The 16544-nt window shown below is 36.9% G+C and overlaps 2 protein-coding genes across 2 annotated transcripts; one reads left to right on the top strand and one right to left on the bottom strand.

The window, feature by feature from the left end:
• Window positions 1–632: 632 nt before the first annotated feature.
• On the bottom strand, window positions 633–7625 carry LOC131299054 (AT-hook motif nuclear-localized protein 10-like). Its single transcript, XM_058324595.1, has 5 exons — window positions 6408–7625; window positions 5470–5531; window positions 2975–3106; window positions 1889–2050; window positions 633–1182 (listed from the first exon to the last, which is right to left on the bottom strand). Exons 1-5 carry the CDS (start codon window positions 6871–6873, stop codon window positions 949–951), a joined length of 1056 nt encoding a protein of 351 aa, XP_058180578.1. The 5' UTR covers window positions 6874–7625; the 3' UTR covers window positions 633–948.
• A 1483-nt stretch (window positions 7626–9108) lies between these two features.
• LOC131299053 (WD repeat-containing protein 55) lies at window positions 9109–15834 on the top strand. The gene is made up of 15 exons (XM_058324594.1): window positions 9109–9336; window positions 9412–9444; window positions 10052–10116; window positions 10228–10315; window positions 10461–10533; window positions 11221–11327; window positions 12180–12222; window positions 12342–12398; window positions 13087–13163; window positions 13326–13374; window positions 13484–13530; window positions 13623–13699; window positions 14065–14120; window positions 14204–14333; window positions 15611–15834. Exons 1-15 carry the CDS (start codon window positions 9224–9226, stop codon window positions 15673–15675), a joined length of 1080 nt encoding a protein of 359 aa, XP_058180577.1. The 5' UTR covers window positions 9109–9223; the 3' UTR covers window positions 15676–15834.
• Window positions 15835–16544: the final 710 nt, after the last annotated feature.

Raw genomic sequence — 16544 nt, 5'->3', positions numbered from 1 at the left:
ATATTCTATGTTCCCTCGTGCTCCTTTTCTAATGTGTTAAACATGGATTTTACTGCCAAAGAGAACTCAAAACAACCAAGAGAAACAGGGGAACAACCTCCCCGTTACTCAGCAAAACTCCCCAGAACTCAACAAAACGAAATCAAAATTCTAGACATTCAACTAGATCACCGAAATAACTACTGAAAACATATACGGCCAATAGTTTCCCTATGTATTTCTGGAAAAAAAAAAGTTTCCCTATGTAGACTTGACAGAGGAACAGTCCTGGTTCTAAAAAGCAACATTCCTGTAGAATTAGGAATATCCCTCCAAGAGCTCATCCTAGCTCTAGCATCCCCTTCTATGACAATCCCAGCTTCATCCATATGGTTTCGAGCATTCCTTTCAATCCAGATATAGTAATACACTGCAGCTTCCAATACAAGTGTTCGTACAATTCAGTCTTGAAGGCTTTCCCATGGCAATGATCAACTGCCCAATGCAACAAAGATTCCACTGCGGAGGAGTTCTATTGAATAAATTGAAAACAATTGGTGCTTCTGTACTCACACATCCAAATCAAAAGTTAGAAACCAACTGACAAGCCGACCAACCTTCAGCAAAACTCAAAGAGGAAAAGTACAACGAACTAACTCAAAACACCAGTCACAATTTCGACAACAGGGAACAACCACTAGAATTCCAGGATTGACATGACCACAAAGCGATGTCCAATTGAAATATATAACTAACTCAACCTTACTAAACTGATCTAAAAACACAATCTAACTACTGTTATGTAGTAGCTCGGGGTCACCCGGAAGGGGAAAGGAAGAAATTGGTTTCTACATAACAATGTAGCAAAGTATGCTAACACAAAGGCCAGCCATAAGTTACACAACTATGTAACACTAGGATGAATCATGCGTTCAGGGGGCGAAAGCCACTTTTTGAACAGTCGCTGGTCTATTTCCAAGAGAACGCAGTCATGCTTTGTGCATTGTTATTATTGTAAGCTCCGGTACTCTGATTAAGAGGGCTTCCAGGCCCGCCACCAGAAGACTCACTCAGGGTCCCGCGAGATGCTGGGCTTCCAGCGGCTGATGCTCCATGGTTGAGCCTTGGTGGAGCGGCAGCTAAAGGCTCTGCTTGGATTGGTGGTTTTAACTCCTGACCTGGAAGAAAACAACCTATAACCACCTGCAAGCAACAGAACCAAATGCAACTGCCTTAGGATAAACTAATAATATCAAGAAGGTGCGCACTACATGAATCATAGAGGTGTTGAATCATTAGAGTCTACCATGACTTCATGTGAGCAGCAAAGGTATCAAGGGGGAAAAAGGAAAATTAAAAAGAAGAATCATGGAGCTGTTAACAAATAAAATCCCAGAGAGTTTCAAGAGAGAGATTCCTCATTTTTTACTGCTGATCGAGCGGTGAAGATGAGAGAGGAGACAGCCATGCTTTTGGTGTTTTTACAAAAGAAAAGATCTAAAAGGTGGATCCATACTTTTCTGATTGCTACTGACAAAAGGTCAACGGGTTTCGTCATAGTTGGAAACAAGTAAACAATACATTCTTTTAAAGGAAGAGGAGAAGAAGAAAATCATGAAGGGAACATACAGGCAAGACCATATGAATTCCAAGTCCAGAAATCAAATCTCCTTTTTCTTCCAGAAATAACAACGGATTACACACAAATGGGAAAAATCTAAGGAACAGTCTATGTACACCATATACTCCATCTAAACAGACTTTAAGAGTTTCCTAAAAGGGCGGCATCTTCACATCTTATTGAAGTGCAGATAGGAAAATCAATTGATACTACATGGACAATCATAAGACAAGTTACATGACTTGGAAAGCAAGAAACTAATACAGGATTTACTCAAAGAAAACAAACCTGCACTGGAGCAGCTGCAGTAAGAAGCCCTGCCACACCACCACCTAAGACGCGACCATCTGGACCAGCCAACAGTACACTTAATCCACCAGTTCTGCTGCGCTGACCACCACTTTCTGAGACCATATATGAACCAGAAAGAGAGAGGATCTCAAAGCGTCCCTGAATATGCATTAAGAAGTATGCTTGAGCATATAAAATAATTTAACAGGTTCAACAATTATACACCAACAAAAATAGGAATGAGTTATGAAGTCTCTAGAGCAACAAATGGAGTAACAATAATCAATGGCCACTTGAGAAACCTTCTCCGAAGAGACCCATGATCATAGGTTATCAGAGAAAAGCGAAACCTTTAACAGTCTCCGAAGGCATCCTCTCCTCTGCTGAATGCTCTTGTACAAAAATGTTGCAAACTTAAAAAGAGGTATATTTTTTCACCAAGTTTTATAAGAAGGATCAAGGTAAATCCAACCATCCCTTGGTGTCAAATGCATTCCATTGATTACAAAGCTTATGTTACAGGGACAGAACCAAGGGAACTAAAGTGTGAACATCATGCCATTAATGAGAACAGAGGAAGTAAAGAGATGGTTATCAGGTTACATTGACATGGTTCAACAGTTCAACAGTGAATATTGGCACAAAGATAACTAAGTCACCTAGAGGGCAGGTCACCACCCCCATAGCTTGGCATATAGAAATTGAACAAGGTAAAAAGAAGAGAAGTGAGAAATATAAAGGAGAAATCTAATTAATATGATGCTATTGAAATAAATAAGTGGGATTTGCACCAAAATGTATATCAAACGATCACGTTTTCTCCAAACATGTGAATGGTTCGACTATTGCTTAATAATAGTTGAAACTTTGGCTGTTTTAGCATTTCAAAGGTGATCTTGAAGTAATTGCCTAATCATAATGGAGATCATATTTTGTCCATATAAATTAAATTTTCTCATGCATCACAAGGAAATGATTTGACTTCAAAGTCTTCCTATAATCCTATGCTACGCTGGATATGAGCTCCCTTGCCGGACATAATTTATAAGAAAGATATCATAGACGAGTGTATAAGAATATCACCTCATACGTTACACTTCCACCCAATGTTGCTGCTTGACGGAGCGTTACATTAGATATGGTACCATTGGCTGAAAGAATGCTGATAGCTTGTGAGCCACTTTGAGAAAATGACATTATTTTGGAAGACACATCCTGACAAACAGAAGAATAAATGCTAAATTAGAGATTTACCTTTTGTAATCTTAAGTTCAATGAAATAAGCAAATGGAAGTACAAAGAGCAGGGTGGTTGAGCAAGCCAAATGCAATCAGTGGCGCAGGGAACACGGGCCCACCGGGGGAACGTGCCCCCACTGCGGGGTTCTTGTTTTTATTATATTTAAAAAAAAAAAAAAACTTGAATTCATACATGCCTTTAATTTTAACATACTTATATCACAGTTTGCCAAATATTTGAAACATCAACTTTTCTTCTACAGAGCAAAGTAGGTTAGTAATATGAGAAGTATTTTTTAGACATAAATACAACCATGGGAGCTTGTGTGCTGATTATTTGTTCATTGGTCACTGAGCAAATTTTGATCCTTTCTCGATTCTTCTCATCTAGAAATTAAAAATAAATCGTTTTGAGTTAAATGCACAAAAGTCATTAAAGATGAATTATTTTCCAAAGATTAAATAACTAAGCAAGACAAACCAAAGGACATGTAGGTTTGTTCTTGTTTTGAGGGTGATTTTTGTCTCCCATCTAGTCATTGTCTATTGCAATTTTTTCCTTAAGATTTCGTTCAACAGTTGCCACACTGACGTAAATTTCTGGCTAAGCCACCGAACGGAATACAACAACAATACCTTCATCCATATCTGTTTGTTCACGTTTTGACTAGTGATTGTCCCAAAATGATTATATATGTTGAAAAGTTGATGAACCAAGTCACCCACAATTTCCTTTCCGGTTTTCCCTTGTCTTTTGACCAATTTTAAAAGAAGGGCAATTTTGGGAAAGTTGAGGCTTTATAGGTGCAATTATCGTATCTCCTTCAAAGTTGAATTCCGAAAATGGACAACAAAAAAAAAAAAATAGAGGAGGGAGTACAAGTGTTCAAATCACAAAGTACTTAAGCAGGAGGGAAAATCTTACTTAGAAACATGATCAACATTCAATAAATGCATTTCCACATTCCATGAGGTGATTGGATTCAAGCTTTACTCCACGTTTATCAGAAATTAAGATACACACGCAGGTATGGTCATAAGAGAATTATTGACAAAAAAGCATCTCCTTATGGACATAAAATAGGCATGTGGACGTACTTACCAGTTACTCTTAAGTCTTAATTGTACGAACAATTAAAACCGTTTAAACAATATTGATCTCACACCCCTAACATAACAATAATGATTTACTTATCCTCAGTACATACGAACGAGCAACTTAATATTGATGTAATCCCAAAGCTGAGCTTAGGGTTTAGGTTTTCTGGAAGAACACCCGCACGCCTGCACATAGCAAGCCTGTCCCTTAACCCAACTTCTCACAATTCTGAACCGTTGGGAAAGCACTAAGTACCCCGGACCATTAATACCCAGAAAAAAGAGAAATCAAAGAGTAGAAGCCTAAAATGGCTAAAAACTACGATCTTGATCGGAGGAGTCATTCCAATTTCCAATACTTAATCCCTCCTCACATTTATATGCTCTTGCGCTTTCAAGGAGCTGTATAGAAAACTCACTCAGAATATTTTTTTACTACTTCAGCAAACTGTAACGTTTCCAAAATTGGAAATTAATAGTATAGGAAAATAAACTCATTGAGACGATATAATTGAATCAAACAAACCCAATGCTAAGAAGAAAAGGTTTTAATCGAGGTATAATTGATAAGTATGATTTTAAGTGAAGGCAATGTCAGACTTTGTCACTTGAACACCAGTTAAACCACAATGATTTCAAATAAAATTCACCAACTAAGCCCCACTCCGGAAAACCAGAAGGATGTGTTCTACCTGATTTCACTATGTAATCACAATATTTGGCCTTCAGTTAATCAATCAATCTATGACATCTTGTCCTTCTAAAAATTTGAGCAGAAAAGACATTGGGCACATACGATGCAAACTTTAGCATCTCGTCAGTGGAAAAGATTTGTAACAATGACACCAAAGGTTCTAAGTAACTGACTGCTAAGTCCTAACAAGTCTCACGCCAATTACCAACTGCGATGGCGTAATCATGGATTGAGAATTAGAGGACCTATCCAAGTTACCACTTACTAACATGAACTACAAAATGTTTTGTATACAAACTCTATGAGTTTATTTGTAGTGCACGCCCTGTGCCATTTTTTTACCTGTTATAGAAGGTATTGAAATTGACTGCTGATACATAGAGAGATACACAACAATAAACTCATGAAGCAGAAAAAAACTAGTCTTTCATCCAGTTGCATGATTATCAACATAGTATTTCCTTAACCTATTGAAACAAACTTCTAACATGAATTGGGTAAAATAGGCACAAAAAACAGCAGAGGAAAACTGAGAGATTGACGACCACCTCTCCAGCTGCAATTGTGATGACATGTGGCATAAACCCAACCCCTGGTGACCACCCTGCACCTGCAAAACAATATTCCCTTTAGATCTTCAATACAACATTAGTGGCAACCCAGCTGCAACTAAAGCAGAATGTTCGATTTGTAGTATCGATTCAAGAGACTCCTAGGTTTGTGCATGAGCACATGAAATTAGCTCGTAGAATTTTACCTAAAGTTTACAGCAATTATCTGATAACAAATAAAAATTAACACCTTAAATTTGAGTTAAGAGTTCCTATTTTCCTTCTCAACGAAAAAGGTCCAAAAAGGGTATCAACAAGAGAAGACCAAGAATCAAACAACAATTGCAATGAGAAATCTTATCTGATGCATGTAACAAAAAGGCGGCAATTTGAAAATGAAGTTTCATTCCATTTTTACCACTGTTATCTTTACTCTCTTTTTTCTTCTCCAAGCAACACAAATCATTGAAAGGGACATAAAAACATATAGCACATATAAGGCTGAATCAAAATAAACTGAAATAGAGTTAACAAGAAAACTTTTAAACTGCAATCTTTTCCCAACTTTGAACGCATACCATGATACCATAAAAGGAAAACACCCATAAACCACGACCCCAACACATACTCGTATGGAAATCCTACACAATAATGATAAACTCTCCCACGAGATCCAACTATCAAATTTCTTAGTAGTTAAAGATATTGAGTCAGGAACATGGAAAAATGTGTACATAGCTGCATATACAAGTGAGCCATCCTACAACAATATGCGCAACATATCAACGTGGCATTGCTTCATTACGAATTGACAATCATCAATCTACCGAATGACCAGTGAAACAGTGCCACGTTAGCATGTTGTGCAACTTCTTGTGTTTCGAGACTTTCTCTATATGCATAAATGAGACATGCTAGTATAATTAGATGCCTACCCTGGCTAACCAGAGGAGCAACATGCTGTCTATTCCCATGCTGTTTAATTTTATTCCCAGAACCACGTGGCCTGCCCCTTGCCTTCTTCCCGGGACCTGACGTAGGAGCAACGGCTGCCAACGGAGCAGGAGACAACAACGCTGCCTCTGCCCGTGGCTGTGGAGGTGGTGCCAAGCGTGGAGTCACGGTACCATCAACAGGGTACTTCCTAGGCCTCCCTCGTTTCCGCTTGGTCTGTTCTCCCGCCGTGGGGGCGGTCGCCGCCACAGCAGAGCCGTTGCCACTGCCACCGGCTTGGTAGGCCTGTGTAGGCGTCGCCGGAGCGGAGGACGGCGGAATCACGGGCTTGTACACCGCCGCGCCATCGGCATTGGTGAAAGATAAGTTCATGTTGTTGTTATGTACAACACCAGTAGTACCACCGCCACCGCCGTCGCTACCAGTAACTGTACCGTACGTTTCCATAGTCGATTTTTTCAAACCATAAACCCTAAAACCCTAGACAGGAAACGAAATTCAAATACGGAATTCTTAAAAAAAATTGAAACTTTAGTAGGATGAGTAACTGAAACCTGATCAAAGAGAAGAAGGAAGAACAGATGGACAGGAAACCTAATTTGCAGAGAAAAAATAAACGCTAAAAACTAAAAAGAGACCAAAAAATTTTCAGAAAGTAACGCGAGATCCTGCTTAAAAGCATGGAAAAGATACTGGAAATCAGTTTCTTGTTATGAAAAACTAGGATCAATTTGCTCAGATTTTCAGTTTCGAAAATTTGGTAAATTTTTTCGATATTTTCAATGTGAGCTTCGAAAATTTGTGAAAACCCTAAAAGAAAAAAAAAAACCCAGACTTTTACCAACCCTAAAAAACGAGAAAAAAAACCAGTGAACCCTAAACGGAAAGCGAAATTTTGGAAAAGAAAAACTGAAACCAGATTACCAGATCGAGGGGAAGAGGAAAGAACAGGAGGGCACGAACCCTAATTGATTTACGGTAGAAAAAATCAAATACGAAAATCGAAAAAAAAAAAAACAAGGATTTTTAACTTTTTAATCGAAAAGTAAGCCGAGATCCGGCTAAAAAGCCTAGGGAAAACAATTTAATTGAGTTTCGAAAATTTCAATGGTCGCGTAGGAAAAAATGAGCAGAAAATAATGGAAGTTTTTGGGATTTGATTTTACTGATATATAGGAGTATATAAATTGAAAAGGAAATGAGTGGTTTAATTAATACCGTAGAGGAGAAGATATAAAGGGGAAAAAAGTAAATTTCCGAGAGAAAGTACCGTTTTTTTTTTTTTTTTAAATATTGTATAATATTGTATACATTTGTGATTAGCCAAATGGTTGGGTCTTTATTTAATTTTTTCACATTAGTTAGTTTTTCGTTAATTTTTTTGTGAATTACTAATTTGTCATGACGAGATGAATAAAAAAAGGTAAAAAATTACAATCAAAATCAATTTTTTTAAATAAAGACAAAAAAAAACTTATTGGTAGTTTGCAAAAAGTCCAAAAGCTGTTCATAATTCTGAACCTCAGATGCCTCTATCAAGACTCCAACCCTTGTCTTTTTCATGAAAGTACCAAGAGGTAACCGTTCGGCTAAAACCCTTTGGTTATAAAGACCGGTTGGATCCTCCCTGGTTCTCACTAGACAGTCAGTCTATTAGGCTATGTACGGGTCTTTTGTGGACCTACTACTATAATGATCAATATCGGTTAGTATTTTATAAAAAGGAAAATGATATTGACACTCCAAAAATTGATGCAGACACTCCAAAATTAATATAACTTCAAAGTCATTTTCCTTTATTTTTGGAGTGCCTACATCAATTTTTAGAATGTTAATATTATTTCCCTTATAAAATTGTGTCTAAAACATCAATCATATTAAAATTTATCCTGTTCAAATATTAATCAATACAATTTGAAATATAATTCAATTAAGATAAAAAAAATTGTAAATACTGAACGGAACCTGTAATACTGAATTAAAACTCATTTATGGCAAAGATCAATATGTTACAAAATTGTACTTATCAAATTGATATCCAATTAACGTGATTTTTGTTATATGCCGTAAAAAAAACATGATTTTTATTATGATGGATATTTTTTAGGAGTTATAAAAAGTACACGTTTTCAACTAGGGGAATGAGAGGATACATATGCTTTAAGAATAATTTACTTTTAGAAGTTTGCAATTTTGATACCCATTGAGTTGTTTATCGTTTCATAACTCTTATAATTGAAATTATTTTTCCAATCGTCGAGAACATTAATTGTTTTGGATATGCATATTAGATACAATACATGCTTAAAATACCTTTATATCTAAAGGCAAAATTGATCTATTTGCAAGTATATTTTTGTCCATATATGTATTTTGAAATCATATTGCTTGAAAACCCAATCAACCTTAACAGAAAAGATAAATGCATTTTGATCCTAAAAAATTATATAAAAGACTCAAAATTTAGATCGAACATTTTTTAGTTCATAATCTTTTCCAGTTATCCAATGAGCAGTTTTTTTTAAAAAAAAAAAAAGGGAAAAACAAATTTAAAATCCAATATATTTTGACATTTTTTCCTCTATTTCCGCGAGCCGGTCAACCGCGCCAAACTGCTCGAGCCGGTCAAACCGCGCCAAACCGTTCCGCCACTCCCTGTAAAAAAAAAAAAACCCTAACTCTAGGGTTTATGAGGTTTTGCTAATCCCTCTCACTTCCTCTCTCTCTCATCAACAAAGCATATATATACACATAAATTCATCAGAGATTTGCGAATTCGAAAACACGCGAACAATCAATGGAGTGTCCAATGGAAATCGATTTCGGAGACGGAAAGCAACCATTCGACATCGATTTCCACCCGTCGAACCCGATCGTCGCTGTTGGACTCGTCACTGGCGACCTGCTTCTGTAAGCCTTCTAGAATTTTTCCTCATTCATGTGAATCGAATTGTACCTAATCGATTTGATCTTGTGCTTTTTCAGATACCGATACACGGCCGATTCACCACCCGAGAAGTATGCACTAATTTCCCTTTTGTTTTTTTGGTGTATATTTCTTCGTGTTTGGTTTAGTTCAGATATGTACAGAGTATCAAATGGTGAGAAAGAGAGTTTTATGGTACGTAGGGAAACACTACAATACATGCCCTTTTCGGGTGTGTACGGCATGCACCCCTTTAACTCATTATTTTTCAGATTAGTGTTATGAGTTTTTTTTACAAAAAGTTATGAATTCGAGTTTGAGGTTAGGAATTTTTATCCAAAATGTCAAGAATGAAGGAAAGAGAACTCTCTACTATAACGAGTTTTTTTTTTTGTTGTCATCAAGAATGGTGAAATTAAGTGAAAGCGGGGAAGAAAATAAATAGATTGGCTCCCCCCCTCCCTTTCAAAAAGGTGAGATTGGCCATTGAAATGAAAATGAGGAAAAAAGGTTTTTTTTTTTTTTTCTACTCATTTAGACATGGGAAGAGAACGCAATTGTTTATTTCTCTTCTGAGTTTTCATACATGTAAGAGACCTGACTAGTACCCTTCCTTTTTCTTCTGTCTCTACACCCCCTACGCCAAAGGGAAGGTAGTTGTGGAAATTATGTGCTCATGTTGAATTGTGATTGGTTTAGGCTGTTGGAAGTTAATGCCCACAGCGAATCTTGTAGAGCAACAAGATTCATCAACGATGGTCAAGGTAATGCAGTAAGCTGTGTGTTGCTAATTGTTTTTTTGGATTTGATTGGGACATGAGGTTTTATGTATAAAATAGTCACTGAATTACCCTCTGTCTATTTTGAATGCTCAGCAATTGTCACGGGGTCTCCGGATTGCTCCATTCTTGCCACAGATGTCGAAACAGGGTCCACAATTGCTCGGCTTGAAAACTCTCATGGGTGGGAATTTCAAGGCTAGCTTATGTAGAATTTTGTATAATTTTCTGGATCGTCAAGCATGATAGCTGTCACAGTTGTTTGATGCCTAGTTATCTTTTTTCCTGGTAACTCTATCAACTTGACAAGTTATGGTGTGGGTATGCAGGGATGCTGTCAATAGGATAATCAACTTGACCGAGTCAACTATTGCATCTGGTGATGACAAAGGGTGTGTTAAGGTAATCTTTCTTCATTTTTGGCTACTTTTGCATGTTTCCTTGATTATTATTACTTGTTCATGTTGAAGATTTCCAAAGAAGCAAAAGACTAAGCTGAAAGCTAAATTTGACTTTTTATTTTGCTGCTATGATTGTCTCATTTTCTTGCCCTTCGTTAAAGAATATACTGATTGAAGGTTGGGATAGGGTGTCCATTCCTTGAAATATCATTGGAAGATTAGGAATGTACTTTCGAAATAAAATATACACACCTCCATTTCTATTGGCTACATGCGTTTTGACTTTTGATCAATAGGCAAGTGAGGTGGCTTCCATGAGCCTTCATGTTCGTATTCTGGGGAAGGATGATACTCATAGCTTTTATGTTTGACAACATGCACAATGAAATAAAAAATTATTGGCATATATGAAGCCTTGCTTAAGTGGAAACATCAGTAGTTTTTGTTTACTTGCTCCCAAACTACATACTGTGTTAAAAAAATAATTAGGTTCCAATTCTCCCAGCAAAATCAAAGTTCTCTCATGATGGAGTTTTGAAACCAGCCTGAGGGATATCTTTGTCCAGACTGCATATAAGTTCCCCTTCCTACAGTAGGGACCCTATAGGGGACAGGAGAAGCTTTTATTTGTAGAATTTGTTTGCTTATTGAGTTACTGTTGTATTTCATCAGTTTGACTCTAGTGCAGGTTTGGGATACAAGACAGCGGACTTGCTGCAGCTCTTTTCACGCTCATGAAGAATACATTTCAGATATGACTTTTGCATCTGATTCCATGAGACTATTAGCTACAAGGTACTCGGCTTCCTGTCTTAAATCCTATAATTTTTTTTTTATAACAAGTAGTATGCATGTTCAATGCTGGTTTTTTCCATCCGTGTGCTTCAGGAATTGTATATGGGTAAGAGGTGCCTTGCACCAAGACCAAGCTCTTATAACTTACCGTCCTTGACTTAGGATAAGGGTATATTATTTGCGAATTACATGGTTATGACTTATGAGTGCGTGCACTTGTTATTTTCGACAATTCATGTGTGATTGGAAGGATCTGGAGCTGCAAATAAAGTCACCTAATCCATTGGGCTAGGCGAATGAACCCCACTCTAGACTCCATACTGCATATTTAAAAACAAATAGTGTCAAATCCATGAGTATAAAAAGTCAAATCCACGAGTTTTAAATGAATTTTGTAAATTCCCGTCAATTATCTTGACTTTATAAGTTTTATTAGGCTTCTACAACCCCATACAAGCAGAATCTGTAGCAAAGGTCACTAGATAAAAGTTAGGACTAAAGAATGGCCACGTGACGTGATTGCAACTCTATATAGCTGCTTGTGAAGGCTTTAATAGAACTAATAAGGGATGTTTCTATGTGTTTTTTATTCGGATTTGAACTTCTGTCGAGGAATGTAACTTCTTACAACTTTATCTGCGGCAGGGATTTCTTTCTTGTGTGAGTGTGTGTGAGTGTGAGTGTGCACTATAGCCAATCTATCCTTTTCGATCTTCCTTATGGGTACTAGTAGGCGATTCTTTTGCCTCAATGCTGCATTTTCCACTCTTCAAATCATGTTGAATGACTTCATGATATTTACGTTTGATTTTATTTGACATTTTTTTGCCTTATTTTCTTGTACTTACTCAGTGGAGACGGGACTCTCTCTGTTTGCAATCTTCGGAGCAGCAAGGTAGTTTTGTTGAATTTCTGACTGATTTGTTTGATTCAAGAATATCGTGCTTATAGACTCTTTTGGCTATCATTGTTTGCTTCATTCATTGGATCCATCTTTCTGTATGCTAATCACAGCTTCAAACACGATCTGAATTTTCTGAAGAGGAGCTGCTTTCTGTGGTAATCATGAAGGTAATACGTCAACTTTTTCGTATCAAAAGCAGTCTTTCTCTTCCCCCAGGCCTGCACTGCCTTCATGTTTATGCAAACTTATTTCTTTGGCAACATGTATTGCACACAATTATGCAGACATGTTCTCTGTTAACATGTACTTACACATCTAACATGCTTCCAGGCATCACTTCTGGTATCAAGTTGGTGTGCCATTATAAATTTTTTTCTCCTTGCGCAAAACCTGCCAAGTTTGGTATCATTAATTCTTGTTGGTCTTCTACTCCCTTACTGAACGTGGTCCTGACTCCTGACAAAAAAAATGCCTTTTTTGGGTAAATGACATAACTGTGTTCTCAACAAGTTGATAGATTCACAAGGTCACTAAAAGGATACACGTTTTCTTTTCCAAAGGATTTGTAATGTGACAAAAAAGCTGCAACAAACATAAACTGCATTTTGTTTGGTGAAATTGAACCTGATTTATCTTTTAGTATTGGAGGACAATTGCCTTGGTTTATTTACTTCTTTCCCCTTCTAGTCATCCTATTTAATCTCATGCTTATGTAAGTCCTGGAGGAAAAGATGGAGCACTAAGCTTTCTGAAATAATTTAATCAAACATAAGAGAAGAGAGCATTTTCGTAAAACCGTTGTGTTGGTTTATATATTTGCTATTACTGTGCTGACTAGTAATTTGCTGTAATCAGAATGGCCGAAAAGTCATATGTGGTTCACAAAGTGGAACACTACTATTGTATTCTTGGGGATTTTTCAAGGACTGCAGGTGATTCATTTTAGTCTATATATTTTGTAAGTTCTGCAAAAATGGGTGTAGATGAGGGTCTTGTTCCTATCCACAGGAGATTCTGATTTTCTGCTAATTTTATGTTTTCATTATTTGAACTTCTCATGTTCTTTCTGTCGGATGGTCATTTTTCTTTTTCAGTGATCGCTTTGTCGATCTATCTGGAGACCCTGTCGACGCATTGTTAAAGGTGAGTGTCTCAATCACTATTTTCTTGACTCTTGAGCTGATTGGGTTTCAAATCAGATATGTGATGTACACTGTACTTTAAAGTAATGACTCTGTTCTTCTCGTCTTAGCTTGATGAAGAAAGAGTTATTGCTGGATCTGGAAATGGACTCATCAGGTGAGAAAACTCTCCGGAAGATATGATTCGTTTTCATTAAATCTATGACAGCATTTTGGTAGTTCTAATATCCGCTTGTTTTGTGCTTTTAGCCTGGTAGGCATATTACCAAACAGAATAATACAGCCCATTGCGCAACATTCAGAAAAATATCCCGTTGAACGTCTTGGTATGGGTTTGCTTCTTTTCAAACAAGAAATTGAAATACCTTTGTTAGTATTTGGACCATTACCACCTTCAGATGTTGCTGGGACTCGCAGAAAAGTTATTATATTTGGGGTGCGGCTGTCCAGATGTTGTATGATGTATAATACTATCATCCACCATGGTTAATTTTTTCACCACATGGTTACAATGACTGGTGTCTATCTGCATGGTTATACCCTATAATATGCTAAGCAATTGGAATATGTTCTTTTAAGCTTTTCACTGTAACTTGGTTCTGTCCCTGCTCAAGTTAGATTATTTCTTTCTGGTAAAAAAAAAAAAGAGTTGGAGCATTTCTTACTCTTTTTTATTTGTTTGGCCCTGCAGCTTTTTCTCATGATAAAAAGTATCTGGGCAGCATATCGCATGATAACAAGTTGAAGGCATGTGGATCTCTGTCCCTCTTATGTGGATTTTTTTTTATTTTTAATCAGAAATTTTACAATCTACATTGTTTTCCCTATAGTTCTGGGATATGGATGATTTACTGCGAAGTTCTGCCAATACTCTAAATAGTCATGGAGCTGTTGTAGACAGTGATAGTGACGGGGCAAACGAGATGGATATGGATGATAGTCTTCCAAAATCTTCCAAAGGTATTTTTAGAGTTTCAAACTTATCTGAAAATTCTTCTAAAAATTAGGGAAAGTAATCTTATGGTAAAACAGAATAATGTGTCTTTAAAGTTTAAACCAGAAGCCTTTCTCATGAAATGCACTTGGCAATAGTAGTACTAGATCCTAGCAATTGAAAGATACTATTTATAACATAATAGAGGAGATCTTGGGTGGGGATGTTGTCTTCCCGAGCTTGAAGTTATGTGCGAGTAGACAAGTTTTGGACCATTAACAAGAGTTCCCAATCCATCGGGCAGTTTTGGCTTAAATTGCAGGGAAACAGAGCTGCATAAATCACATGGTCTATGTAACGATCTTAATTTTTAACCAAATAGATCTCTTTAATGGAATTTGCATTCTTTATTGTTCATTTCTGCAGTCATAGTTTTCCACTTAAAGTGCCGTATGTGTGGCGTGACTAGAACTGGAAATGTAAATGTAAGCCATCATTTATGCATTAGTTTGAACAGTGGTCTACACCTGATACTTGGCACAGGTTGCCTGTTGTTTGTTGTTTGCTTCTCTCCATCCTGTTAAAATTCCCATTTGCCGGTTACCTCATTGGAAGAACTAAGATTGAGATCCACTCATAGCTAGTTTCATTGAGGATACATGGCGCTTAAATTGTTATCCTAAATGTATTAGTAATCCAATTTCTGCATTTTACACGATTGTTCATTGATGTTACGTACTTCTTAAGAATTTATTAATGGGAATTGGTATAGCGTAAACCGATGAATGATTTTTGTCCTTGCAAAACCACGGAAGGCATCTATTGATTTGTGGATACAATTATGACTAAAGTTGATGGTAGTGACTGGTACTATGCTGGAGATTCTATATCCTGACATGTATGTTTCTTGCATACATGCACGTGTTTACCAAGACTTTTTAACTTTTATGGATCGCCTATCGTGTACATATAGTATAAGCCAACTAATATTTTCATAGTTATGTCTTTTTTTGGTTGTCCGTTCTTCGCAGTTATATGCAAGTCACACATAAGCTGTACGTCTCTATTGATATGCCGTGTTTACCAAGACTTTTAACTTTTATGGATCGCCTATCGTGTACATATAGTATAAGCCAACTAATGTTTTCATATTTGTGTCCTTTTATGGTTGTGTCCGTTTTTCTATAGAAGTAATATGCAAGTCACACATAAGCTGTACGTCTCTATTGCTGTACATATGTATCTATCTGTTTTGGTATATTTTGCAGTAATTGGTCGTTACATTCTTGTTTTGGCTCTGCAGGGACCAAGAGAAAAGGCGGGCAAGGCCTCAGCACTTCTACCAATTTTTTTGCGGATTTACAGTAAAAATCAGCAGTGCTCACTTGTTCGAGCTTTTATTTTTATGTATTATCATCTTCCAGGAGAATCTTGAGATTCCTTAAATTCTTTAGTGGCTGATACTTGCGGTGCGATGGATTTAAACTCATCTTTGCTCTGAAATCAAGAACCTGAAATTGCTGTAAAGATCTCGTAGCTTGTTCTTTACATGTATCTAGGGCTGTAGACGAGCCGAATATTAGAATGTTTATATTCGTTCATTATGTTTTTTAGCAAACTCGAGCTCGAGCCAAACTCAATGAAAATTATGACAAGCCAAACTCGAACCGAGCTTGCCCAAGTTTGGGTCGAACTCGAGCTTGTTCACAAGCCTTAATGATTCAATAATATCATATTTTTATGCTCTCATACAGGTCTAAAACAACAAATAATTTTTTCATTATGTACTTAAATATGTTCATATACATATAAAATGATGAAAACATATACATAAGTAAATTTTTAGTAATACGTTTAGACTTGTACAAGTTTTAAAGTTTTCACTATATAACTATATAAAATCTCCATGATACACATATACTCCAGGTTCGCGAGTCGAATACTGTTGCGTTCAAGTTTGGCTCATTTATGAAACGAGCCTAAAATTGAGGTTTAGGTTTGATTCATTTAATAGATGAATTGAACTTGAAGAGCCTTTGCCGAGTCGAGCCTCGAACAGTTCACGAACGGCTCAATTCATTTACAACCCTACATGATGTTTACAACCCTACATGATGTATCTATGGCGTTACAGGGAATATGTGGAGAAACTATTTATAAAATTCCGATACTGAACATCAAGTCATCTTGTAACTAAGCAGTTGGGCAGCTCCTCTTACCCTGATGCATTGAGCATG

The sequence above is a fragment of the Rhododendron vialii genome, chromosome 8a, assembly GCF_030253575.1.
Source record: "Rhododendron vialii isolate Sample 1 chromosome 8a, ASM3025357v1".
Classification (NCBI taxonomy): Eukaryota; Viridiplantae; Streptophyta; class Magnoliopsida; order Ericales; family Ericaceae; genus Rhododendron; species Rhododendron vialii.
Note: the sequence above shows the minus strand (reverse complement) of the source record. Positions and strands in the feature narration are given on the sequence as shown.